At 38.9% G+C, this 27,120-nt stretch overlaps 1 protein-coding gene across 2 annotated transcripts in view; it reads left to right on the forward strand.

Moving 5' to 3' along the window:
• The window catches only part of LOC131034077 (ATP-dependent DNA helicase Q-like 2), a 171,845-nt gene extending 149,128 nt beyond the window's left edge, over window positions 1-22,717 (forward strand). For both annotated transcript variants that reach the window (XM_057965428.2, XM_057965429.2), the window contains exons 18-20: window positions 21,288-21,366; window positions 21,770-21,999; window positions 22,222-22,717. In XM_057965428.2, the coding sequence (XP_057821411.1) occupies window positions 21,288-21,366; window positions 21,770-21,999; window positions 22,222-22,518 (606 nt within the window). In that variant the 3' untranslated portion in view covers window positions 22,519-22,717. The remainder of the gene's footprint in view (window positions 1-21,287; window positions 21,367-21,769; window positions 22,000-22,221) is intronic.
• Window positions 22,718-27,120: the final 4,403 nt, after the last annotated feature.

Raw genomic sequence — 27,120 nt, forward strand, 5'->3', positions numbered from 1 at the left:
CCAAGTAGCGAATTTTAAACGAAGAGCTTAATAACATTTCATGTCCAAATTAGTCAGACTCTTTTGCTGAAGCATCGTACTTTCTTCAAATTTTAGTTTTCCATTGATCCTTATGTGCTAATGTCATCCTCTTGTTGACTAACCTTTTTGTTTCCTTCATCTTGTCTCGTAATCCGCGTCCTGTTGTGCAGGATAAATGCCTAAATCTGTGGTAGAATCCTCAAAGACGCCTGGTGTAGCCGGAACATCTCGGGTTTTTAAATCAGACATTCCCTGCAAAAGCGAGAAGATGAAATAACAGTACCAGAGAGGACGACTGAGGGAGTCAAAAGTCCAGAGCATATGGGAAAACATAGGCGATACTGACTTGGGCCACATAGAGATTCAGGGCTTCAGAGATCGGGTATATTCTCCTAACGCCTACGACAGGCCTAGGCGGATGATGGAAAGTGGTATCGCCCAGGCAGTAGGATTTCCCCCATTAGTGCAAAATTATGAGCTAGTAGTTGAGGCTGCCCGACACTATCAGCCAGAGACCAGATTAGTGGTTCTGGAAAATATGGTCCTAGTTGACTTCACACCTGAGGCCATTAGCGAAGCATTCGACATCCCGTTCCCGGATAACCCCATTGCGACAACCAGAGATGAAGCACAAGTTGCATATGACATGAACCCTGCTAAATAGAGGACATTGATAAACGAAGAATGGTATAAGGAGAGAAGGCCTCCGAGTATTAGAATCGGGAAAAAGACCCCTAGAAGTGACTTTCACAATGAGCATGGTGATATGGTCACCTTGCTCAGCCGGGTTATGGGACTCCCTCAATCTAACTTTTTTGAAGAGTGGATGTTCTACTTTACGAAGCAACTCTTTGCCAGGAAATCCAAGTTCGACTGGGCTCAGATCATCAGTGATAATATTCATACCCAGTTGGTCGAAATTGAAGAGAAGAAGCACTTCACCATGACCTCTTACCTAGTTTACATATTCGCCCGACACCAGCCACTGACAGGGTTAATCAAGAAGGGTGAAATCGGGAACGGGCCCAATCAGGTAAAGGTGTACGACTGCTATCCTCAACTACATTACTATGACATAGCTCAGAGGGAAAAGAACAACCCTGCTTATGCAATTGGTGAATATGAGCGCGTCAATGACGCCTTCACAATGCGCCTAGTCAGGTTGATGCAAGGGGGATTGCACTTAAGGCTCTTAGAGCAGACTACCATTTTGGAACAAAAATACGACGCTTGGTTTATTCAATTCCCTAGGTTCTCCTATATTCGGATAGTCGACTTTGAGGGAGCTCCGTTCCGACTTCCATGCTATCCAACAGACAAAGTAATTCTTATGGAAGTTGCAAGGCAAGCACATCCAGCGGGCAGCCTATTGAGAGATAAGAAGCAGTCCGGATTCACCTTCCCTATGATTTTGGGTAACCTTGATGTGCATTTCAAAAATTCAGTGCAAGCCAATGAGTCACTTGCCGAGTTAGCATCTTATGGCCTACAGGAACATTTCCCAAGAAAATGTTTTGATCATGACAATTTGGCAAAAAGAGCTTATGGCAGGCGCTATAGAGCAAAGGAATCAATTGAGGACTATTGGAAGAATTGTTCTGATGACTATGAGGTCCGACGACGTGAATATTCAAGGTCGAGTGTGCAACAGATGCGACTTTATGAATACCGTTGGGTCCCGGATCAAGTGACAGACTCTGGCAATTGCTTGCAGGTTCAGGAGTTTGAGGTGGTAAGGTACCTCTTGCCGGGCATTGATTGGTCTCAGGATCCGATTACTGATTTTGAGGCAGTTATGGCAGCTCCAAGAAGGTAAACCGATCATTGGTTACACCAGCAGATTGAGAGACTAACCCATGAGGGAATTGAATTCACATACCATATGATGGGTAGTCTCAATTCTCAGTCCTCGGAAGATGAGGGAACCTCAAGTGCACGAAAGGAAGAGGTTGAGAAACCCGAAAAAAGGAAGAAAGCCAGAGCTAATATAGGGACTCGGACGTCAAAAAGGACTAGAAGGGAGAAGATCCCTATTAGACGGCCAGAAGTCACTTCATCATCCAAGGACCCCAGTTTCGAGGATGATATAGTTGAACTTGACTATATACCTGCTCCGCCCTCCCAAAGAGATGTTGATGCATTCGAGGCTAATAATCCTCCAACACAAAATGAGCTAAATGCAAAGGTGAGGATCATTGATTCTAGTGAACCTGGAAATCAAGTTGAGGAAGGAGAGATTCCGTCCAATCGAGAGGCTGATATGCATGAACTCACCTAGGGGAGTCGACATGAATTACAACTGCATAGTACCGACAAAGATGACACCACCATCGAAGGAGAACGAAAGGGGGATGAGACCCACGAGCCCGACAGAACTGAGGAGCAACCATCACATGGGAATACCCGACAGTTGTTTAGTGAGGTAGGGGAGAACTCAGTTATAAGTAAAGGGCTGGATACTGCATTTGCTCCTTCTATGACAAATCAATTGCAGATATGCAGTGAACCAGCTGAAACCTCTAAGGAGCAGAGTGGAAATTTGGCCATAACATCCGGGCAAATCATACCTCAAGACTGGTTAGTTGCTCGTGCACAACGAAAGGCAGCCACCAAGCCACCTATCGACTTGGAAGATATTTTCTCTCGCATAGGGGAAACAAAGTCCAAAGGGAAGAAAAAGCCTAAGACCTACTCCTGGATGACCGAGGATGAGTAGAGGAACCGCACCATCCATATCGCTACCCCGCCTGTGGATAAGCCAGCAGATCAAATTGCGTTGGCCGATTATAGCATTACAACCGTCCCGATAGGGCGAGCCACCAAAGAACAAGAAAAGGAGGAGTTCAAGGACTCCGTGCAAAATATGCTCAGGCAACTCGACGAGATAACTGCTGAGAGAAACATGTACCGAGTTCATGATGAGCAGGCCGAGGGGTAGATTGATCACGTGCTGAGACCGTTGCATCATGCCCCTGAATCCCATGTTCCCCCATTAGCATTAGCAGAAAGGACCACAGCTGAATTCGACGGAGTGCGTGATGCCGCCAAGGCTGTCAGAGAATGGATTCAAAGCATTAAGGAAAGAAGAGAGCAAATCTTCAAAGATCTGCTCGAAATGGCCCTCCATAGGGAATCCACTATTATCAAAATGTGTAAGCTAAGGAAGGAATGCTATAACACTAGTGACGCGATTGCCAAGGCATTGCCCCTCATTAGGGCTCTGTTTTGGACCTGCTCTCAAATCCCCACTATTGATATTATCCTAAATCCTTATAATGTCAATACCTTCAAGGAATGGTATTGGACTCTCAGCATGAAGAACGACATGATGGATAATATCAATAAAATGCAAGATAAGTGCGATGACGCTCTATCAAATGTGAAGGATCTTGGTGAAAGGATCCTCAAATCAATGGTTCCCGGTTGGAAAAATAGTATGGAAGATAATGAGGTGCAACCACAGTGGGAGGACAGGCTTAAACCCAGGGTCACCTACTCCATGGAGGACCTAGATTTTGCTGGTGGGCTCCAAGCAGACATATCATGCTTTGAAAATCATAAATCATACTGGAGGGAAGAACTGGAGAATATAGATAGCCTCCTACAACGTGTTCATTACAAAATGTTTAATCCTCCTATGCCGCCAACAACCGAACTATTCAAGTTATGTCTAAGATTTCAGGACTACATTTGGGTAGAGCGTGTAGCCGATCGGGATATCTGGGGAGAGTACCTATGCGACGAGGTCGAATTCATCACAAAGGAGTCTACTGCAGGAAAGGAAAAAGTGCTTTCATAAAATGCAGAATTCTTTTAAAATCTTAAAAGGCACTTTTTGGCCATAAAGTTCATTTCTAACTGCCAAGTCAGTTGTAAATTTTGAGCTCCGTGCATGTGCACTTTTTAAGTTGCTTTTTGATAGTTATTAATTGCCTTTTTAGGTAATTATTATTTCTCCTTTGGTGGTGGTTGATATTTTGCCTCCTATTTATGGGCATGGGTACTATGTTGTATTGATGAATCTGGGCCACTTGTTTTGTTTTGATCTTGGCCATTCATCTGAGTTTTGAAACTCTATTTAAAGGGGTTGGTTTTCCCTTATTTTGGTAAGAAGTCTAAGATTGTTGCTGAAACTCTGGCGAAATTCATGCAAAATTAATGGAAATTAAAGCTGTCTCACTTCTTTGTGAGTGCATGGTCTTCTTCTTCACCATTTAATATTCTTGTTATGCATTTTGTTTTCAGATAGTATTTTTTACGATAATATTTGATAGAAACCTTGGTGTTCATACCATTACTCTGAACCCATTTGTGTACTTAGTTTAGTTGTTAAACATCAAATGAATGGATGTCAAGTTTTGCATTTATGTTTAGTAGCATGAAAATTTAGCTCCCTTTAAAGATTGCACTAGATTTTACAACATTGTGCTTTATTAGCTGATAATGTCAAATCTGGTTTTTTGAGGTTTCTGACTATCTTCTGAATATGTTATCTTAGATAAATTAACTAGATATTGTCTATCTCTTTTCCCTTCCTTTTTCCCCCTTCTTTATCAAAAAGAAACCATACAGTCAAGCTGAGATAGTATCAATCCAAGCAAAATCAGATGATATAGGACTGTTGAACTTTAGGGAACTCGCTCAAAGCCGTCCGTCTAACTTTAAGTACCCTTTGTGTTTCTAGCAAAACACATTAAACCGCTAAGCTATCCTGCAGTCAAGACCTGACAACCGAAACATCGAGGTAATCCCCATTGATCAATTAAAAACAACACTAGGGATTTCCTTATCTCAAGAGAGGATAGGATTCTTAGCATTTCTATTTTGCGTTGGCCGGATGGAGTCGTAGCAATGCAATTTCAGACACGTCAACAGGTTGTAAGCCGGAAATGATTAACTATTTGCATTTGCACGATTAGGTCAAACAAGCCGAAAATCTTGAAAAAGACTTAAATCACGTAATCCGGCCAAGTTAGCCGAAATTAGAAGCCAGAATCGTGCAATTTTAATCATTTGGCCAAAATCATTTAAAGGCAAAAGTCGCACAGGGGGAGGGCATTTTAACTTAAGGGTTTAAATCTCGCCTTTTAACCTTAGAACCCTAATTTTGCAAAGGGGAGTTTATATTATTTTAAAGAGCAAACGTTTTCCATTTTCGCTAAACAAAACCCGACATTACCAAGATTTAATTTTTGTTAAATTAATTTAATTTTTCAAAATGATTAATCCAAAGTGGAATTCATTGTTTGTAGATTGACGGCAACCCGAAACGCAAATTGGAGACGTGATCACGAGCAACGTCGAAAGAGGAAATGAGGAATGTGTTGCAGAGCGCAAGATGATGCACGGGGAAGCGCGCCATCACCAGACCACCAGAAAATGAGATTGAAGACAAAGAACACAGAGTGCTACAAAATGTGCATTCTCAGAAGAATACACTGCTGGAAGAAATTCCAAAAAATCAGCTTAAAAACTGAAATTGTTTATTGTAAAAAGAGAGCTGCTTGTGGGCCCCGTCTAATGGATTCAAAGTGAGGGGACACAAGTTAGTTATCTCGAACTACCAAATTGACCGAATTAATGCCAAATAGTGGTAGGTAGTTGAGAATATGGTTGGGGGGATAATTGAGAATTGAGTAGGCATGGGTTAAAGCCGCCAACTTCTAGAAGGCAGATCAGGGCCCTTGGATGCAGTCAATCCTGGCCATCGATTCAAATTGTAAATTCTATAAAAGGCAGGATGACTCTCATTGTAAAGGGTTAGAGTTTTTGTAGATAGCTAGAATAGGTTAGATTGTTAGAAGGTTAGAATTTAGTAGTTAGGAACATAGTAGAAATGCTGCAAAAATTGTTATAATAGCAACTAGAATCAATATAATGGACATTGATTTGGTGTTTATCATCTTGGGTTTAGTTTGTTTGCATGGTTTCCTTCAACAGTTTAGATAGATCTTTTGGTTTGTAGGTATTTGATGGATTCGGGTTCATACCATTGGGGATATACTGATTGTGCATCCCTGTGTATGGTTAGCTTGAGCCTTTAAAATTGTGTTAAGTTCAATTGCAGGTGTCCGTCTAAGCTGCGCCAGAATTGGGTGCTTAGTCATGCACTTGCAGTCTGAAAAATCTTCTAAGTCCCCTTGAAGATTACACCGTTCTTGCAAGGTTGTGAGTTATTCTGGCCAAGCAGGGATTGGTTATGTTGAATCCGTCTACCCGCATACCAGTCTTATTAATTTTAGGTCTCCTAAACTCTTCTCCTTTGCTTTTATTTCCCAGTTTGAAAATTAGATACAGACCAGCCTGTTGCAAAATGTAAGGCCCCTTGTGCTCCCAGCAAAATACATCGATCGTTGAGCTATCTCGCAGTCAAGAACTGACATTTGGAACCTTGAGGTTGTCCCCTTTGATCAACTAAAACAGCATTAGGGATTTCCTTATTTCAAGAGAGGATAGGATACTCATCGAGAACATTCTATTCTGCGTTGGCCGGATAGAGTCGTAGCAATGCGATTTTAGCCAACACCCTTACCCACACCCCAAGGGATTACTGTCACCTCACCTCGCCTCAAAAATGGGCGTCAGGCTAACATGGGGATACCCTTTGACACCCAAAAAAAATAAAAATGTGTGCTAAGATTTAATTTCACTTCTTACTTGTAGGTTGCTCACGAGTGCAATTGCTAGGGCAAGACAAATGGTTGAAGACCAAAGAAAGTAATGGAAAAAATATGGCTGCACTATTCTTTCCGATGTGTGGACGAATGGCAAAAACTGCACCATCGTTAATTTTTTGGTTGCTTGCAAGAATAATGTGGTTTTCTTGAAATTGGTGGATGCCTCTAACGAGGTGAAAAATGCTGAAACTTTGGAGAAAATTGTCATGGAGGTGGGAGTTGAAAATGTGGTGCAAATGATAACCAATAATGCAGCAGCATATGTGGTGGTTGATAGCATAGTTGAACTACTCGCGACTTGGCTCGACTCGCCAAGCCCCTGGGAAAAAAACTCGGCGAAAACTCGAGAAAACCCGACAACTTAAAAACACTCTTAAACTTAGTAAAAAATGCATTTTTTTTGCAAAATTTAATGAGAAGATGCATCCAATGAGTCAATAAATGATAACACAAAAGAAACAATTTGATTCTAGATATATTTAAATGCAAAGTGTCTACAAAATCGCATCCTCATGAGGAATGCTGATGGGTGGAAGCCTAGAAGCAAAATAGTAAATTACTAAATAGTTTCTGTAAAAACAAAAGTAAATACATCATTACAAATTACAATTACAACTTTCTCTTCCCAGCTCTAGCAAAAACTTGGGGAGAGGTAGAACTAGAGGGTCTAGACTGTCTAGTCGTATAAGTCTACTCTGGGATTGGGTGTGACTGTGCCTCGTCGCTCGGTATGGTTGATTGAGACTCATCCTCCATCCTGGATGAAGCTATGTCTCCACCTGCTTCTGGCAGTGGCAATGAATCCTCATCCTCATCCTCCTCAATGTCATCCAGCCTAAAACCAAATCCACCCCCCTCCTCCATAGCTTGCCTCTCCAAATCAGTGATGTCAGTGTCGGAAAACAATGGAGGTTGCTCCTGTGATGTCCAATCACTGTAAGGATCTATATCATTGAAGTCAATTGGACCACCTTCTAGTTCCTCTACCTTACGTGCAATCGAAGATTATATTGCACGTAGACAAGGTCATTGAGCCGTTCCTGCACTAACTTGCTCCTCTTCTTCATGTGGATTGCTTCAAACAAGCTCCAATTGCGCTCACAATTGGATGAACTGCAAGGCTGACATAAGACTCCGAGGGCAAATTTTTTGAGATGTGGGGTGTTTCCACCCCAATTTTGCCACCAAGCATCTGCAAAATAAATAAAATGGAAAAGTTAGAATGCAAAGAGAAAAGAGAAAACTTAATTTATCAATCATTTTAGTCTTTAGATCCCAAAATCCAAATGGCAAATGTTATACCTGGGGTTTGAGTGGTTCTTCCTCTCCTGGCCAGCTCTGAAGAGAATAGCTTACCCCTTCTTGCCTCATAATTTTGGAGCTCACTCACAATGAGGTCTCTCTCCTCAACATCAGGTACCATCCTCTCAATACATGTACTGAGGCCCTCCATGACTTCTCCATTCAAATTTGAGTAAGAACCCCCGAACCTAAAACGAGGGTTGAGGAAGTACCCTGCTGCATGAATGGGTTGGTGGAGCTGATTGTTCCACCTCCTATCAACAATTTCCCAAATGGGATCAAATTTGAGCCTATCCCCCTTGTAGTAATTTTTGATAGACTCCTTGGCCCTATCCATGGCCTCATAAAGATATCCCATTGGGCTTTTATCCCTATCCACCAAGCGAAGAACTCGAACCAAGGGCTCTGACACCTACAATTGAAAAATACAAATTACAAAAATATCAAAATATAAATAATGAAGTTACAAATTAGTAATGAGAAACTTGAAGCAAGAATAACTAAAATTTAAAAATTAAAGTTTTGAAGTAAGTTAGTAACAACCTTCACAATCTCTGCAGCCCTTTGTGCAAATTGGCTGTCGAAGACTATGCATGTGACGGCCTCTCCTTCAAGCTTCTTTGAATAAGGTGAGTTAAGCCATTCTCCACTCACAAACATTTGTTTCAAAGAAGTCAATGCAGCAAGAATGCTTTGCAACGTCAAGAAAATCGTTGCAAACCTTGTGACACCAGCTCTCACCAACTCTTTCCCTTGGGTGTGCTGTCTCATCAAATTTAGGACCTGTTGTGACGTTTTCACACATCGCCCCATTGCAAATGGGGACCCATGTTTTTTTTGCTTTTTAGGGTTTGTTCTTTTGGTTTTTTAGGGTTTTGTTAGTTGGCCTTTGCATTTTGAGTGCTGTCGGGGAGATCCATAGGATAGCAAGTCCTGCTTGAGTGAGGTCCTGATCCTGAAATTTGGCTAAGTCTGGAATGTCCTGATCCTGAAATTTGACTAAGTCTGGAAACTGAAAAACCTCCAAAAACTAGATTTTGCAATATAACTCCTGGAGGTCTGAAACCACTCTCAAACATCCTGAAAGTATATATGGAATATAACTTAAAGTATAACCTTCTATGTTTCTTCTTTCTTATACTTAAATGTTATATTCCATAAAAATTATCCTGATAGAGAGTGCGAAAAGTCAAATTTCGCTCGTGTCCTTCTCCAAGGGTCCAGAGTGAAAAGCGCTCCTGTCCCTCTCCAAGGGACCAAAGCGAATCGCTCGTGTCCCTCACCAAGGGACCAGAGCGAAAATGCTTAGTTGAGCCATTCCTGACCTTGTTTGGACGAATCGAGACATCAAAGGCATGGTGAAGGACGAAATGAGCATGATAGAGCATCCAGACTTGATCAAAAACAATGAAATGATGAAGTTTTTGCCTAGAGGGTCAAATTCGCTCCTGTCCCTCACTGAAGGACCAGAGCGAAATTCTTCATAAGGTACGATTTGGGCAAAGATCAAGTCAAGTTTATGTTTGAAGGCAAGGAAGGAGGTGAAATGAACTCATTGAAGATAAATTGAAGATTACCAAATGCCATCAAAGGACCAAAATGCCTAGGTTCGCTCCTGTCCCTCAGGGAGGGACCAGAGCGATTTTTGTCTAAGATGATTTTCTTGCCCAGTTTGAGTGGATCCCAAGGCATGGATGAATGAAAGAGGACATTACGAGACCGTTGAAGATAAATTTGGAAGCTGACGAAGTGTGATGGAGACTACAAGTACAAATTCGCTCCTGTCCCTCTCCAAGGGACCAGGGCGATATAATGATTATATTGCCTTTTCCTCCAAGTTCAATCACTCCAGGTCAAGGTGAAGGGTGGCGTGGACGTTTTAAGGCATCTCATTGAAGAGCAAAGCATCAAAAATTGCCAAAGATGAAGGATTTGCACCAAGACATCTAATTCGCTCCTGTCCCTCAGGCAGGGACCAGAGCGAAATTTGCATAAAGGCATAAAATTTGAAAGTTTATCAAGCATCAAGTGATCACGAAGGATCAAGGAACTTTATTTTGCACGATGATAGCGATGACAAGTTGAACGAGGCAATGACAAGCTCAAAATCATGAAGTTCGCTCCTGTCCTTCAGGAAGGGACCAGAGCGATGTTGAATATATTTGCTAATTCATGCAAAAATCACGTTGAGTCAATGTTTTGCAAGGTCATACAAGGTATAAGGTGTCATTTGAAGATGATTTACAAAGGTTCCAAACGTCAAAATGCTATCAATTAAGCTAAGGAACTCATATCGCTCCTGTCCTTTGGACAAGGACCAAGGCGATTTTTACTAAAACACTCATGTTCCGACAAAATCAAGACAATGCAAGGATAGCTAAGGTCAAGGACGTCCTTTAAGAGGCAATGAATGAGGAACCAAGGATGAAAGATGACACGTTTTGGCTAGAGCTTCAGGATCGCTCCTGTCCCTCTCCAAGGGACAAGGGCGATATTCCTCCTAACATCAAATACGCCTCGTTGAATTCAAGTGAAACGAAAGTGGAATGAAGGAATAACATTGTTTGTCCCTCACAAGGAAATCGAAGATGCAAAATCAAGGAGAAAGCATGAAGTTCGCTCCTGTCCCTCTCCAAGGGACCAGGGCGATATCACCACAAAGGACATTCAATCGCAAGGATAAATCAATCAAGTTCGAAGATCCCAAGGAAAATGGCAAATTCAACATAGAAATGAAGACCTTGGACGTAAAAAATGCAAGGATCATGACCAAGGTAATGGATCGCTCCTGTCCCTCAGTTAGGGACCAGGGCGATGAGGTACGTATCTTTCCATCTTCAAAATATTTTGGCGCTCAAACACATTTTTGAATTTATTTAAATGCTAGAAAATTCGATAAGATTGAAAATTTAATTAAAAATAGCATTTAAATATTGCATTTAAATATTAATTAATTTTTGCCTTGTAAAAAAAAAAAAATCGAAGTTTATTAATTAAAAACGATGGCAAATTAATTAATTATTATAGAGCGCTTGGTATTTTATTGTTTTATGAAGGTCGGCCTTTCTTATTTATTAAAAAATCGTTTATAATTGCTTTATTCTTACAAAAGTCGGCCTAGAGGTAATTGTGAGAGGTGAGCGCTTATAAAAGGAGGTGTTTATTTCATTTTCACATCATCATTTATCATCTCTCATATGCGACTTGGAGAAGGCAAAAGAGGAGCGAATTTCATACAAAGGAGGGGCTAAATTATCATTCAAGAGAAGGTGCGAATTGTGTTCAAGGTGCGAGTCTTATCAATAGGAAGGCACAAGCATTATCAAAGGAGTTTGAGTTTCAAGTTAGGCGAACTTGCCAAGGGCTTGGAGATCACATCAAAGATATCCTCGAGGGTGATGAATTGATAAAGGGATCGTTCATTTAAAGGAGATCACGTTGAAGCCATCTAATTTTGATTTTGCCTAGGCAAATTCCTTGTTTTGCATTCTAGAGTTAGCTCTTAAGTGAGGTATGGCAAGATCTCTTGTTTTAATTTCGAATTTTGATCATCATTGCCTTAATTTTGAATTTTGAATCCTTAGCTCAATCTTTTTTAGGAAATGATTAATAAAGGACTTATCATTAAGTTTCCTAAAATTTGCTCTCTATTTTATGTTATGTATTGCTAAATCATGGTACTAATTTTGAAATGTTGTGTAGGCATCAAATGGAGATCTCATCAAGGAAAATCAAGCCAGGACGGTCTTCGCCAAGACGATCAAGTAAGGACATGGGCAACCTCTTTCAATCCAGCGTTCCAAGGCGAGGTACATCATCATCTTGCACATCAAGGACAAAAGGAGTTAGAACAAGGGCTCGTTGAAGAAGCAAATAATTCCAGATGAATTAATTAAAGATAGCCTCTCAACGACATCAAATTGAATATCTAGCAAGCTACAAGTGTCAGATGAGGTGGCATCCCAGTCATCACTCCTCCAGTCAGTGTGGTCCACCTCAGCATGCCCAGATTCAATGTACTTAACTCATGGAAGGTGGCACAAACTCCGATGTACCTACCCCGGCTATCCATTGGTCGATTTTTCTAGAAGGGACATGTGTCCAAGCAATACAATTTTGTCATTGGTCAAGCATTAAATATTATGTAATGGTTGTAACAAACCCTAATTAGGGTTTTCATTGTTGAATCTTGGCCATTAATCTCGAATTGATCTAAGCCATCAAATTGTATTGTGGGCACTATATAAGCCCAGGCATTTCATTTGTAAAGGCTAATGAGTAATTAGCAATTGTTAGAGATAGTTTGTAAATAGTTAGAATAGTTAGAGAATAGTTGGAAGCAATTAGAGTAGAATAGGAGGACAAGGCAAGAAATTGTTGCCATTGATTGTAAACAAATTCCATTTTCATTGAAGTAATGGTGAAATATGTCGTTTTCTTGCAATTTGCATGGTTTCTTGTGGAGTCTTCAATCTTAGATGGTAGATGATTAGATGAATGGAGGAAATGTGATTGATTGATGGTGGAATTCGTACATCCATACTACTAGCAGTTTGTTGATTGCAGACTTGCCTTGCGTAGTCAACTGGATCATTCAGCCTAAGCTCAATTTCAATTTGTTGCCTCTTCATTGATATGCATCAACTTGGATGGTATCTATGCCTGCGGTGATGATTTGAACATCATAAAGATTCCCTTAGAAGATCGCACTAGTCTTGTGTAGATGTTCCATTGATGTCAAAACAAGGTCTAGTTAGAGTTTCATCAAAAATCAAGTCATTGCTCCTACATTCTTAGTATTAGGATTAGATCCTCTCTTCGCCCTTGTCCTTTTTTCATTTTTTCCAAATCTAAGTTAGTAAGAGCCTGTGTCCAGCAAAGTAGATCGGAAATTCAATCACCAAATGTAAGTCCCCTTGTGATTCCAGCAAATCACATCATACCACGGCGAGCTTATCCACATGTAGAGACCCTACCAAAAGGAACCTTGAAGTCATCCTAACTGATCCTTCATGCGAATCTTCAGCAGTTAGAGACTTTATTCAAGAGAGGATAAGATACCCTTAGGTATTTTATTCTGTGTTAGGCAGTGTACAAAATACACGTCAACAGGACCCAAGGGTGATTGTAAATATATTTGGTGATCCTCCTTGCATCTTCCACAACTGGAGTCACCCACTCAAGTTTTCCTATGTCCTCCAAAAGAAGGTCAAGGACATGTGTTGCACAAGGTGTCCAAAAAAGAGTGGGGTGCCTCTCTTGGAGGATTCTTCCTGCAAAAGAAGAATTTATTCTTAAGAAATATGCAACCAAGTAAAACAAAGCCCACAACAAATGAAAATATTGCTAATGCTTAAAGGTGATAATTCAAAAGGATTCTACCTGCTGACACATATGCTGTTGCATTATCTGTGATGATTTGCACCACATTCTCTACCCCACCTCCATGATGACATGCTCCAACATTCCAACCAATGTTTCTGCATTTTTCACCTTGTTGGAGGCATCAGCAGATTTCAAGAACACTACATTGTCCTTGCAAGCGACCAAAAAATTGATGATGGTGCGGTTCTTGCCATCTATCCACCCATTAGAAAGAATGGTGCAGCCATAATTTTCCCATTCAATTTTTTGATCCTCCATCACTTCTCTTGCCCTAGCAACTGCATTTGTGAGCAACCTGTAAGTGCAAAGTGAAATTAGGTCTTAGTACACAATTTTGATTTAATAAACAAGAAATCTAAAAAATAATTAAAAATGAAATCAAGCGGACTATGTAGTAATTTACTAACCTCCCACTCAAATCCCTGCGATAAGGGGCCTTGTACCCCTTTCCTGAAATTGTCATAGGAGTCACCAAATTCAGCCAATAAGCATTCTCCGCCACATTGAATGCAATGTTGTTGAAGTACCAAAAATCAGCAACTGCAATCTTAGTTTTCTCATGTACCTCCTTATTCCATCTAGTGGCCTCTAATGATGGTTGTGCTCCAGGTGTGTTCTTGGGCACAAAATAATCACCTATCGATCCTGATCGTTGTGATGGAAGTGGAACAGTGCCAGGTACTCTACTAGAGGAAGCAAAAGCAATGGGCGAGGTGATGGTGGGTTTGCGGATTCATGGGCCATGCCGAGAGCCCACTATGCCCTCAAGTGCTTCTTCCTCTTCAAGGTCAATAGAAGCACCTTGAGATTCAGCTATGGCTGTCCTCATGGCTAGCTTTGCCCTCTCCCTTTGCAATTTCTTCTCTTCCCCAGCTGCAAGTAGGGCATTCATTTGTCTTTTTATTTCTTCACTGGTCCCAGGGCATGCTCTAGCATCATGCCTATCTATTCCTGCAAGGTGGTATTTGAGGCAGTTGATGCCTCCATGAAGTATTCTCTCACACTTTATGCATATAATTGACCCAAGATCAGGTCCCTCATAGGAATACCTCCATGCCCCATCTCTAGCACTTCTAGGACGGGTTTCTATATATCGAAATGGGCATGGATCTAGTGGCCATTGCTCCCTTGCCATGATTAATTCTTACTTAACCTACACATACAAAGTGAAAAGAAAAATTAACATTTTAGTTAAATAATTTAGCACTAAGCAAACTATCTACATTAGTTTAAATAAATTTAGACATCATTCGAAGTTTTTTTTAAATAAAAGTAGGGTTTGAATTTTTTTTTGAAAACTAGATTCTTCAAAAAAATTTGTGAAAATTCAACAAAACTTGTGTTAAATCTTGTGTAAATAACTTAGAAATGATTTAAACTACCTAGGAATCATTTGTAATCAATCTAAATGCAACAAAAAATAAATAAATTGTTTTAAAAAAGCATAGAAAAAAATTAAAAAAACTTACCTGGGAATCTGATTTTCCCTTCAAATCCCCTTCAAATCCACTTGGAATCACTCAATAATCACTCCAAATCACCTTGCAAGCCCTTCCAAGTGAGTTTCCCCCTTCTCAGCCCAAAACCATATCGAAAAACAAAAAATGAATGTATTTTTTGCCGTTTTCGGCTGTTATGCAAATGCGGGTGAGTTTTTGTTTAAAACTCGCCGAGTTTTCCTAGCGAGTAGAAGTCATTACTACTCGCCAGGTCCAAAAACTCGGCGAGTTTTCGGCGAGTGTGTCATCTATGGTTGATAGTATCCTCCAAGAGAAACACCCCACAGTTTTCTAGACACATTGTGCAACACGTCCTTGACCTTCTTTTGGAGGACATAGGCAAACTTGATTGGGTGACACTAGTTGTAGAGGATGCAAGGAGGATCACAAAATACATCTGCAATTACCCTCGAGTTCTTCACTTGGTGAGATAATACACCCAAGGGAAAGAGTTGGTAAGAGTGGGTGTCACAAGGTTTGCAATAGTTTTCTTAACATTGCAAAGCACTCTTGGTTTATTGATGGCTTTGAAATAAATGTTTATGTGTCAAGCATGGCTAGACTCAACTTATTCAAAGAAGCCTAAAGGAGAGGGTGTTGCATGCATAGTCTTTGACAACCTTTTTGCAGAAAGAGTTGTAGAGATTATGAAGGTAACTTCAATATTTGAATATTTAATTTCTTTTGATTTAAGTCTCTCATTATTAGTTTGTAACTTTAATGATTAATCTTTTTGTATTTTTCAATTGTAGGTGTTAAGAGTCGTTGGTTAGAGTTCTCTGCTTGGTAGATGGGGATCAAACCCCAATCAGGTATGTTTATGAGGCCATGGATAGGGCCAAGGAGTCTATCAAAAAATACTACAAGGGGGACAACCTCAAATTTGATCCCATATGGAAAATTATTGATAGGAGGTGGAACAATCAGCTCAACCAACCCGTTCATGCAACAGGATACTTCCTCAACCCTCGTTTTAAGATCAAGGATTCCTATTCAGATCCCAATGGAGAGGTCATGGAGGGGCTCATTACATGCATTCAGGGGATGATACTCAAGCTTGAGGTGAGAGACCTCGTTATGGCCGAATTCCACATTTACGAGGAAGCAAGCAGTAAGCTATTCTCTGTGATGTCCCCGATATAATTAAATAATAAATTTAAATACTTTATTGTAAGGCCCCAAATGTAATAACAAATCTTTCGGGCCCTTTATTTAATTAGATTAGTCAAGTCTTAGTTTGGTCGTGTCGGCCCGTTTGTAACCCTTCGGGAAAGTTCTCGGAGCCCATATTTATGGCCGAGTTTGTCATTTGTGTTAGTATGTGAATTTGGTATTTTCTCTTGTTTGTGCGAATTCCAGTTGGAGTTCTGTTATCCGCCATTTCGGAGGTGAAAGACCCTCCCTATTTGGTTCTCGCAGTTTTGGTGGGAGTAACTCCTCACCCTAATTTGCCTTGCTCTCAGTCTCGGATTGCTGTAATTTGAAGTGCATTAATCTGACTATTCTCTGGTTCGTGCAATAACATATAAATCTTCTTGTTCATCGTTTATTTGGCATCATACCTTATTGCAAGCTTCATCGATTCCACATACCACAATTGGTTGAATACACCACATGTTGAACGGCCTGGTTCGGGTGACAAATCTTCACTATTGTACAGTTTTCACACTGTACGGTCTCACACCGTACTGCCACCATACAACCTTTGCACCGTACGTGGCCCCCTCACTCCATCGTACGACATTCACACCGTACTGCACCCCTCCTCACACCACCGTACAGTCTTTGCACTGTACGGCCCCCCTCACTCCATCGTACGCCATTTGCACCATACAACCCCCTACTCATACCACTATACGGCCACTCCTCTCACCATCGTACGACCTATTCACCGTACGACCTTTCCCTTGCCAGTTCAAACCGTCGATACGCCCTTGCCAATTACACCGTACAGTCAGGGAACATTACATTCTCTTCAGAGCTGACCAAGAGAGGAAGAACCACTCAAAGCTTAGGTTAATATTTGGAGTCTTTCACATTTATCTTACAAGCTACAAATTTCAAATTTACAACTTTACAAGTTACAACTATTGATAATTGATAAAATATGTTTTCACTTTGCTTTCTAACTCTTCAATATTTTATTTTATAGATGCTTGGTACTGAAGTTGGGGTGGAAATTACCCATATCTCCAAAAAATTTCCCTTAGGATCTTATGGCAGCCTTGTAGTTCGTCTAGTTGTGAGCGCAATTGGAGCTTGTTCAAGACCATCCACACAAAGAAGAGGAATAAGTTAGCTTAGAAATGCCTCAATAACCTTTTCTGTGTGCAATATAATCTTCGGTTGCGCACAAGGAAGGTAGAGGAAATACTAGCTGGTCAAATTGATTTGGATGTTATAGATCTTTACAGTGATTGGACATCGTTGGAGCAACCTCCATTGTTTATCGAGGATGACATCTATGATTTGGAGAGGCAGCTATGGAGGACGGGGGTGGATTTGGATTCACAGTGGATGACTTTGAGGATGAGGAGTCATTGCAAGTGCCAACAACAACTTTAACCAGGATGGAAGTCAAGCCACAACCAGTTGTGTCGAGTGAGGAGGCGTAGCCACAATGCATTCCTAAGACTAAACCCCCTAGTTCTACCTCTCTTCTAGTTTTTACTAGAGTTGGGAAGAGGAAGATGTAAATAGTTTTGATGTTGTATTTACTTTTAGTTTTACAAAAACAATTTGCTATTTTAACTTTGCCTCAGACTGTCAAGCTACTAGCCATCAACATTCCACATGAGGATGCCATTTTGTACCCAATTTTTATTTAAATCAATTAAATATGTCTAGACTCAACTTGTTTCTTTTGTGTACTCATTTATTGACTCATTGGATGCATCTCGTGATTAAATTTTGCAAAAAAATGAATTTCTAATTAAATTTAAGCAAATTTTTAAGTTGCTGAGTTTTTTACTGAGATTTTGTTGAGTTTTTGCCAAGTTCTCACTGATTTGTTTTTTAGGCATTGCCGAGTATTTTCTTTTCACCTAGATTAGGGTCTAAGGGCATGAATCTCTTATATTGGATCTGATTTCCTGTAAGGAAACAACATCAAATGTTTACTACTCTATCGGATGAAATGAATACATGAATTGACAATAGAGATGAAAATGCATACTAGATACAAGAGTAAAACATATCTTTTTTGGCAAATGAATTTATTACAGAAGACTAGAGATGGTCAACCAAGGATTGGAGTGATTTGACTAGGTCTGATTGCTTTTCTTGATGATACACAATATATTTAAAGGACCTGACAGTTGCCAAGAGGAACACAACTGTTGACCAACAAACAACTGTTGCTTATAAGTTATAACTACCCGAAGTGAACAAACAACATTGTTCCACAACCGTTGGGGACGGGGGGATGCGGGGATGGGCTTTGAGGACGAGGGGACAATGGGAAAAAGTTTTGGGGATGGGGGGACTTGGGCCTAGGAGGGGGAAACGCGTTTCCGTGGAACACTGACAAACAATCAATACATAGTTAGATAACCATGTTATCGGAACATAATAACAGTCATTTTATACTAACTACAAGATGATTTCTTGGCAAGCATTTCAGAATTGTTTGTGTTGTCTCACATTTCAGATGTGGAGGACATGTTTGAGGGGTTAATCTCTACAGCCCCATCATCGTTGTGTACCCATCATCTTTGTCTTTTGATCTTATTCATCATAGTTACCACTTGATCTTGGTTTGTCACCTTCTTTATTGATTGGGCTTGTACTTGATTTGATTCATAGTTTGTAAAAGTGCTTATTAAGGAAGAAGTATGAAGACGTTGAGAGGCATACAAACATTGTGTTTATGCTTCCACTTTTACTGTTTCTGATATTTTGATATTTCTGCCTCAATTGATGTTCTAATTTCTGTTATTTGTGAGCACGCTTGCATTGATGCATCTACTTCTATCTATTCTGATTTTATTGATGTTTCTACTCTCTACCTCTACCAACAATTCTCTGATTTTTATTATTGGTGAGCATACTTTGGCTGACACAAATCATGTCATTCATCACTTTGCTAATCTTGCTAGCTATGATTATATTGGTTGTGATCATGCTTCCAATCCTATTGTTGATGGACGTGTTGATAATGGGTCCATTTCTGTCAACATCAAATCATTTGGGGAACACATAAAAGGAATTGGCCCAAATTTGTTTCAGAAAATGTATTATACTGAGGTTGGACTTGGAAACAATGGCCAAGGTAATGTTCTTCCTCTATCATGACAAAATTGCAGTGCATTCCTTTATAAAATGGGAAACAAATTCTTCAAAGTCTTTTCATGACAAGAGGAAGGAGAAGAAGACATGCTACTACTGTTGCAAAGCAGGGCATTTTGTGTGGAAGTGCTTCAAAAGGCAAAGAGACGAAAAGAAGAGACAATATAGGTTTTTTGGTTTATTGATAGAGAGGCATCACTGTGGGACCTAATCAGTATCTCTAGGATCTAGGATGATTAGATAGCCTAATTATGTTTTAAAAGCTGCCCCGACAATTAAAAGAAGTTGCATTTTGCTGACTCCATAATGTCATTGTATTCTAGTAGTCCATTTTGACAAAGAGAGTATGAGGAATGTGAATTCTCACAACATAGAGTTTCATGTTTGAGTTGGCTGAATAAAATAAACCTATAATCCTTCATTAAAAATCTTGATAGGTGAGAATCTGGTTGTTAGATCTATGCCAGAGCATTGCAAAAGCATCCTGTTCTTCCTTCGAACTTGAGGGCTGTGCAATCAGCAGCGTTCCATTTCAACTGATAATAATATTTTCTACACTTATTTTTTATATATTCTTGGATGAAGCATTTAGGCTTTTAGACTTCAAATATTCCAGGACACAATTTCGCGAGTGCTGTCTAGTTGTGGATACAAATGAGTCCAGAATAATGTCCAGGTGTATGTTTTCTCCCATGTTCTTAAAGGCTTGTTGGATTGGCTGGGATTTTCTGTGAACCTCCTTTCTTTTTGTTTGATGCCTGTTGAACTTGTAAACTTGGTTCATCAGGTGTTTTAGGTGTATGCCATGGTTCTTCTAGACACTTTCTCAATACAGTTATCAATGTCCATGTGTTGCATTTGAAACATTCAAATCTTGATGGGATTTGGTTATCCACAATATCTGTGGACTGAAGTTGCTTTGATTCTTTTTGATGCATTCTTGTGGGTCATGCTGTTGAGGATATTGTGGTGCTGTGCTCTTTGCAGAGACAATACTCGAAAGTTGAATGCATTGGCTCAATAATATGTAATTTCCTAGTTAAGCATCTCATCTTTTTACCATCTTTTACACAAGAGTCCATGGCTTAAAATCTTGGACTTGGATTTGGACTTCGCAATAAATTTAACAAATAAAATAAATTATATGAATTTATAATATAATCTTAATTAATCTAAGAGAGGTGTAAATAATAAATTTCAGAGAACACAGTTTATTTTGATCATAGTAGCATGCCATTTTTTATAAATTTATCTCTTTTAAACAACTCTCAACAAATCCTTCCTATCAGCCAACAATCAATTTAAGCTGCTGAAGTCCAACTTGCTGAAGACAAAAATGACATAACATAAAGTCTTTGTAGAGTTTTTGGCTGTTCCTGCAGCAACTGAGCTCTCTTGTCGGATTTGTTGAGTAACTTCTGCAATATTCATGAATTTCTGCAGCAGTCTCGTCTCTCAAATTACTTGTTTGCTGCAGAAACTCGCGAGTCTGGTGAGTACTCAATAAAATCCTTTTTTATTATAGGTTCATGTAGAAAAAATGCTGTTTCTGGTATTTCAAACTAAATAAAGGAGGGGAAATGCTACTTTTCCATGTGGTGCAGCTGAAAACAAATTCTTTGTCTTTTCCCTTTTAAAAACAGAGGGTCTGGGGGCAGGAGGGACCTTCATGGTGTATGCCATTTTTTATAAATTTATATCTTTTAAAGAACTCTCAATAAATCCTTCCTATCACCCAACAATCAATTCAAGCTGCTGAAGTCCAACTTGCTCAAGACAAAAATGATGGAACATAAAGTTTTTATGTAGTGTTTTTGGCTGTATCTGCAGCAACTGAGTTCTCTTGCGAGATTTGTTGAGTAACTTATACTCACGTGTTTCTGCAGCATTCTCATCTCTTAAGTTACTTGTTTGCTGAAGAAACTCGTGATTCCGATGTGTACTCACTAATTTTAGAACAGTGGACGAGATGATCAGTTTGGAATCAATGTATATAAGTCCTTGTCCAACATTTCCCATGTGAACTTGAAATATTCAGCTGTCAGCATTTGCTTGTCTTGAGTGTTTTTTTCTTGATTTCAACATATTGTTCATATTTCCCCTTTCTTTGTTGTAGAAAGAAGAGTTCCAGCATACAGCATATGCTACAAATGCATATCTCGCTCTTGGATCAATGTCAAAGCAATTGCTACAAGGCAAGTTACATTTACTTTTATTGTTTTTGACAGTAGTTGGTGTCTCTCATTTTATCATCTTTCATGTTTTATGGAATTAGACAAGTAAATACATAATATTTATTTTTTAATCTCCTTATATGTTTGACATTGGATTTATTGTCCTTTTTGCCTGAATTCTTTCGTAGATGACTTCAATATTCTAGATATTTGAGACTTCTTACAGTGGTTAGTCTTTAGAGTGGGAATGATTCAGTGGCCTGTATCATTTTTATGATACTTTTCTATCTAGATACTCTGAAATATCAAAGAAATTTAACGAAGGTGCTGATCTTGTTATGTGATTCAGTATTTGAAAATTAAACAATCAAATACTGAATTTTAGTCCCTCTGTTGGAGTATGTCTGACGCCAATGTTGTGCAGGACAAAAGGTGGTTAGATTAGAGATGGTTCAGGGATCAAAGGCTAACAGTCAAAACATCAAGAAGGGAGCACTTTTTGATAACAATAATACACATTCTGGCTTAGCACTTGTTCTCGATGAACTTCGCAAGGAACTCTCTCAGAGGCATGGAAGCATTTTCCCTCATGCTGTCTTGTCTTCACAACATATTACAATGTTATGTAGTCAGCAACCAACCACAAGGGATGAGGTATGTCATACTAGTCTCTTATCCATATGATTGGAACTTGGCTGTCAATGAAAGAGCTATCAGTGTCTGTATTTGATTGCACTACAATTCTTTAGTTATTTTATGAAAAAGGAAATTATACTAAATTTAAATAGTAATGGACAAGTACAAATATATAGGCTGAAAAATTGCCTGGTAATATACTGTATCGCCTAGAAATGAAGTGCCTTTATTTACGTGCAGATAGAGAAACTACTTGGGAAAAGAAAAGCTGAACAGTATGGAAAGGAAGTCCTACAATGTATTAAAACACATGCATTTCAGAATCCTGAAAGTACATCAGGGCAATGGGTTTCACCAAAAAAGAAAAAGGTGTTGCAAGATGACAACTGTAATAAAACTACAGAGAAGAAAGTATTGAAAGCAAAGAGAACGTTTGTATGTGTATCTAGCAGTGATGATGAGTCAAAAGGACATGATAAAGCCAGTGATGATGCTGACTTCCATATCACACCAACGAAAACATTGAAAAACACATAAGCAGTCTCTCATTTTTTAGCAGAATCCATCATTAGTTTGGCACAAATGCAAGTGTCATATTGCTCTTCATTCTGCACTGCTTTACATGGTTGTACTCGTGATGCCAATTATATGAATGAAATGCCTACACTCTTGTTTCAGAAATCTCTAAGAATTCAAAATACTTTTTGCTGCACAAGTCAATGAAATTATATTGAATCATATTGATGTTCATAGCAATTGCAAGTACATCAAGCAAATAGCAACATACCACCTGATAAGAAAAGAAAAAAACATACTGAAACAAATAAATGTAATAGACATCAAAACATAATAATATTGTGAATAAATATCATTAGGGAAAGTTACAACTCATTTAGACAGTGGGACAAACCATGGTTAAAAAAGCTGTGATAACTTGCAGAACTTGTGAGGGTAATGGTCACTGAGTAACTTGCAGCAAAACTCAGCCTTTATTAAAAAGCTTGTCGAAATACATTGTGACTTGCAACTAGGGTGTAACTCAACTGCCTAAAACTAAAAGTAAACAAATTAAAATGCAATTTCATTTGATTAATTTAGACACTGTGTGGGTAAGGGTCTGTGACCAGCAAAACATTCAATCTAAGGGTGAATCATCAGTTTGCTACTAGGTTATTTGATTTTAGATTTTTAATACAGTATGAAATTTCTTTATTTTCCCACAATTCTATAATGGCTCCTCCACTTTGCTTGATTTTTTTTTTTTCCTGAAATTCAATAAAGAACAACTTATAATGGACTTCATCATTAGCTTGATATCTGTTAGCAAGTGCTGATATATTTAACTCCAATGTTTTGTTCACAGTAAATTGTGTTGCCATGAGTACATGAAAGCCCTTGACTATACAAGTAGTAAGCACAAAAAATTATGTTTTGCGCAAACTTCAAGGGCAACCATAGTATATTTGTAGAATTTTTTTAATGATTGTTAGATAATAAATTATTAGTAAAATATTGAAGATTTTCTTTAAAAAAGTTTAGGTTGCTAGCTAGGGTTTTGTTGTGATGTTTTCACACATCATCCCATTGCAAATGGGGACCCCTCTTTTGCTTGGTTGGTCAATGCCATGTTTGCATTAAGTTTTAGTTTAACAACTTTTTGTAGTCTTTAGCTTTAGAATGAGAAGGTTTTTGTCTTACCATATCCAAGAGTGAGCCCTTGAAAGTTCCACTTTTGTGTGTGAGCCTTTAAAAGTCCCACTTTTATACATGATCATAGAGTGGATCCAACCTTTGTCTTGCAATGCATGGGCATTGTCTAAACCCGACTTTGTTTGGTGAATTAATGCATGAGGTATTTAGAAATCCACTCAAATTTAGTCTCTCGATGCATGGACATGGTGAATTTCTGCCCTTCAATCTATACATGAGCACTATCAATTTCCGCTCTTGTATGCATGCATACATGAGAATTCTGCCTTGCATTTCTTGTTTATGCACAACAAGGGTGAATTTTCCCCTTGTATGGGGTTGTTTATACATAGACACTTATAAAATCTACCCTTGAATCCTTGTCAATTCATGACCTAAACTAAAACCTGCCCTTGAACCTTCAATCAATGCATGGAACCTTACAAATTCTGACCTTCAATTCGTACATGAGCACTATGAGAATCCGATCATAATGGTCAATGCGAGAACATGTGCAAAGTCTGACTTTGATAACTAATGCAAGAGCACTTCATAAATCCAACTTTTCTCTATACATAAGCATGGTGAATCTCCATCCTTGCTCCCTTATCAATGCACAAACATGATGAAAGATTAACTTTGCAGTCTATACATGAACATGTGCAAATCCCGCCCTTGGCAATCTATACGCAAACACTTCATAAACCCGAACTTAGTTTTTTAATGCACATACATGGGGAAATTCCAACTTTCAACTCTATACATAAGCAATGCTAATTCCCTCCATGCAATGCATAACTACCTGCAAGTTCCACCTTGTAATACATGATGGAGTCAAAATTCCAGTCTGAAATACATGTACACATCATATTCCCACCTTGCATAATACATGGACCACCCAAATCTCCTTAGTATTAGATTAGCATAGTTTCTCTAAACCCTTTTCCTTTTTGCTTTTATTTGAGTCCAAGTTAGTAAAGGAAGAAAGCATCACTGAATTGTTACATCAGATGATCATGTTCCAGCTGCAATTCATAAACATAAGTCCCTTTGTGATACCAGCATATCACATCATATTCATTGATACTATCCATTTTCAAAGTCAAGACCTAACTAAAGAAACCTTGGAGTCACGTCATTTGATCATAGTCTAGCATTTGAGGAGTCTTTGTTCAAAAGAGGATAGAATACTTAGTATTCTATTTTGTATTTGAAGTGCATAAAAACACATCAACAAGTTTTTTATTTTCTTTTTGCTAAGATTCACTTTATTTTTCTTTTAAAAGAATGACTTTTGCAAGTTAGAGAATTTAAGCCAAGTCTAAGGACTCTCACTAGAAACATGAGATAGAAAGTCCAATGCAAAGATTTGTAACTACTACACTAAGGATAGAGGAGATATATATTGTTTCAAACTAGCATCATATATTGGCCCATTGTCGAGATGTTACACTTTGTATAAAAGCTAGTCCAAAAGTTGAAAAGGAGATAAAAGCTCTCCTTATAAACATTTCAATATAGGTAAATAGAGAAAAATAGGAGAACAAAAGCAATGGCAGTCTCCTCTCCAATTTTTACTTTTATAGGCTTAGAGAGAGATAGGGGCTTTTCTTCTTTTGTTCGGCCACAAATACAAGGACTAGTTAGTGTGGACAGTCCTAGTTCTGACTTTTTGGTTTCTTGTAACTCTCCAAGTGTGCAATATTCATTGGAACATATTGCATGAAATATAGAATCCAATACAAGTCAAGGTTGGTATTTACGTGTTTTTTATGACTACGTCGAACACAGAATAAAGTTGCCTAACAGTCACTTCACTCTCTCTTGATCAAAGTGCGATTGCATGCTAAGATTGCAAGAAGTTCAAACAATCGACTCCAAGGTTCCTTTATGCTACGGACGCGACTCAGTTGGTTGATGTGATTGCTGGTAATCCAGGTGCCTTACATTTGCATCGTTCTTTCACTTCTTTGCTATGGCTGAAACTCCATCATCGGATATAGCGAATCTGTGATGCTTCTGCTTCGAACGAACTAAAATGAACTGAAAGTAAAGGGGAAAGGGTTCAGAAGGATCTAAATCTACTCCTAAGGGCAGTGATAACAATGAATAGTGCTCTAGTGGATAAATTCCAAATAAACCAAGCTCTGCTTCGCCAAGATCAACTACAACTCCGCAAGAACTAGTGCAATCTTTTGGGGATGATGAAGGATTTTCATATTCAGAAAGTGCATTTGAATACCCAACACGACGCAATCCAAATGATTGTCCACAACCGAACTTAGCACAAGTTTAGTGGCCCAGGCTGACTTTACACTACAACTTACAATCAACAAGATGCAAAAAGTATGAACCATGGAAATTCATCAGACACCATTACATTCTCCATTGAAATCAAAGCAGTTTACTATTTCTAATCTAAGTGAGGAAGGTGAAACCATGCAAGCTTTGAAAAAATAATTTAAGTGGACACCATCAGAGAACAATGTTTCATTGTTATTATCTCAAAACTTATCACAACAATTTCATACAAGTCTCCCTCCCCCTCTTACAAATGAGGTGGTCACCCCTTTATATAGGCCTCAAGCCATGATTACATGCAAAACCTTAATTAGGGTTTTCTCTAAACATTCTCCACTCAAGATGCAACAAGGTGAGAATCTCCAATTAATAACCCATCATGCCCACATACCATTAATTCCATCCCATTACAATTAATTACATTCCATAAGTGCCCACTATGTAATGAATGTACCCCTCATGCAAAAATCGCCCGTGATGCCATAAATGCACCATCATCTTCTGAATGTGATGGTTGCATGCAGAAGGAATATGTCATAATGCCACAAATGTGACGACTGCATGCAGAGAGGTGCTTCATTAATTCAATGTCCGTTGACTTGGTTGCCACTTGGCGAGAAAACCTTGGAGAGAGAAAACTTCAGGAGAGAAGAATTTGATCCATGAAGAATTTTTCTTGAAGTTTCACGAACTCTCCTTGCTCTGTAGGAGATTTTCAACAATTCTCCACCATCTCCTATTTTTTTGGAATTTCCACAATTTTAGGGTTTTGGTTCAGGAGAGAGAATTCTCTCACGTATCCATATCTTCAAAAATTTCTAAATTTGGAGGTCATTTGAGCTCTGAAAATGGATTTTTCAAATTTTTCCCATGGGGGAAAATTTCTTGTTTAGTTCATCCCTGATTCCTTCCTTGCCTTACAAATTTTATCTTCAATTCATCATTGGGTGTGATTTCTTTTTGTGGAGGAATTCTCCTTTGGAAAGGAATTTGTTCCTTACCCTGAGGAAGAAAATTCTTCATGCCTTAGACAATTTTCATGATTTCCAAGAACTATGTCCTGAAGGAAGAAATTTCAAACACTTGGTCAAATTTTTAGCTTCCCTGGAATTTTGTCCTAAAGGAAGAAATTTCCGACACTTAGCCAAA

Source organism: Cryptomeria japonica, chromosome 2 (assembly GCF_030272615.1).
Source record: "Cryptomeria japonica chromosome 2, Sugi_1.0, whole genome shotgun sequence".
In the NCBI taxonomy this organism is placed as follows: domain Eukaryota; kingdom Viridiplantae; phylum Streptophyta; class Pinopsida; order Cupressales; family Cupressaceae; genus Cryptomeria; species Cryptomeria japonica.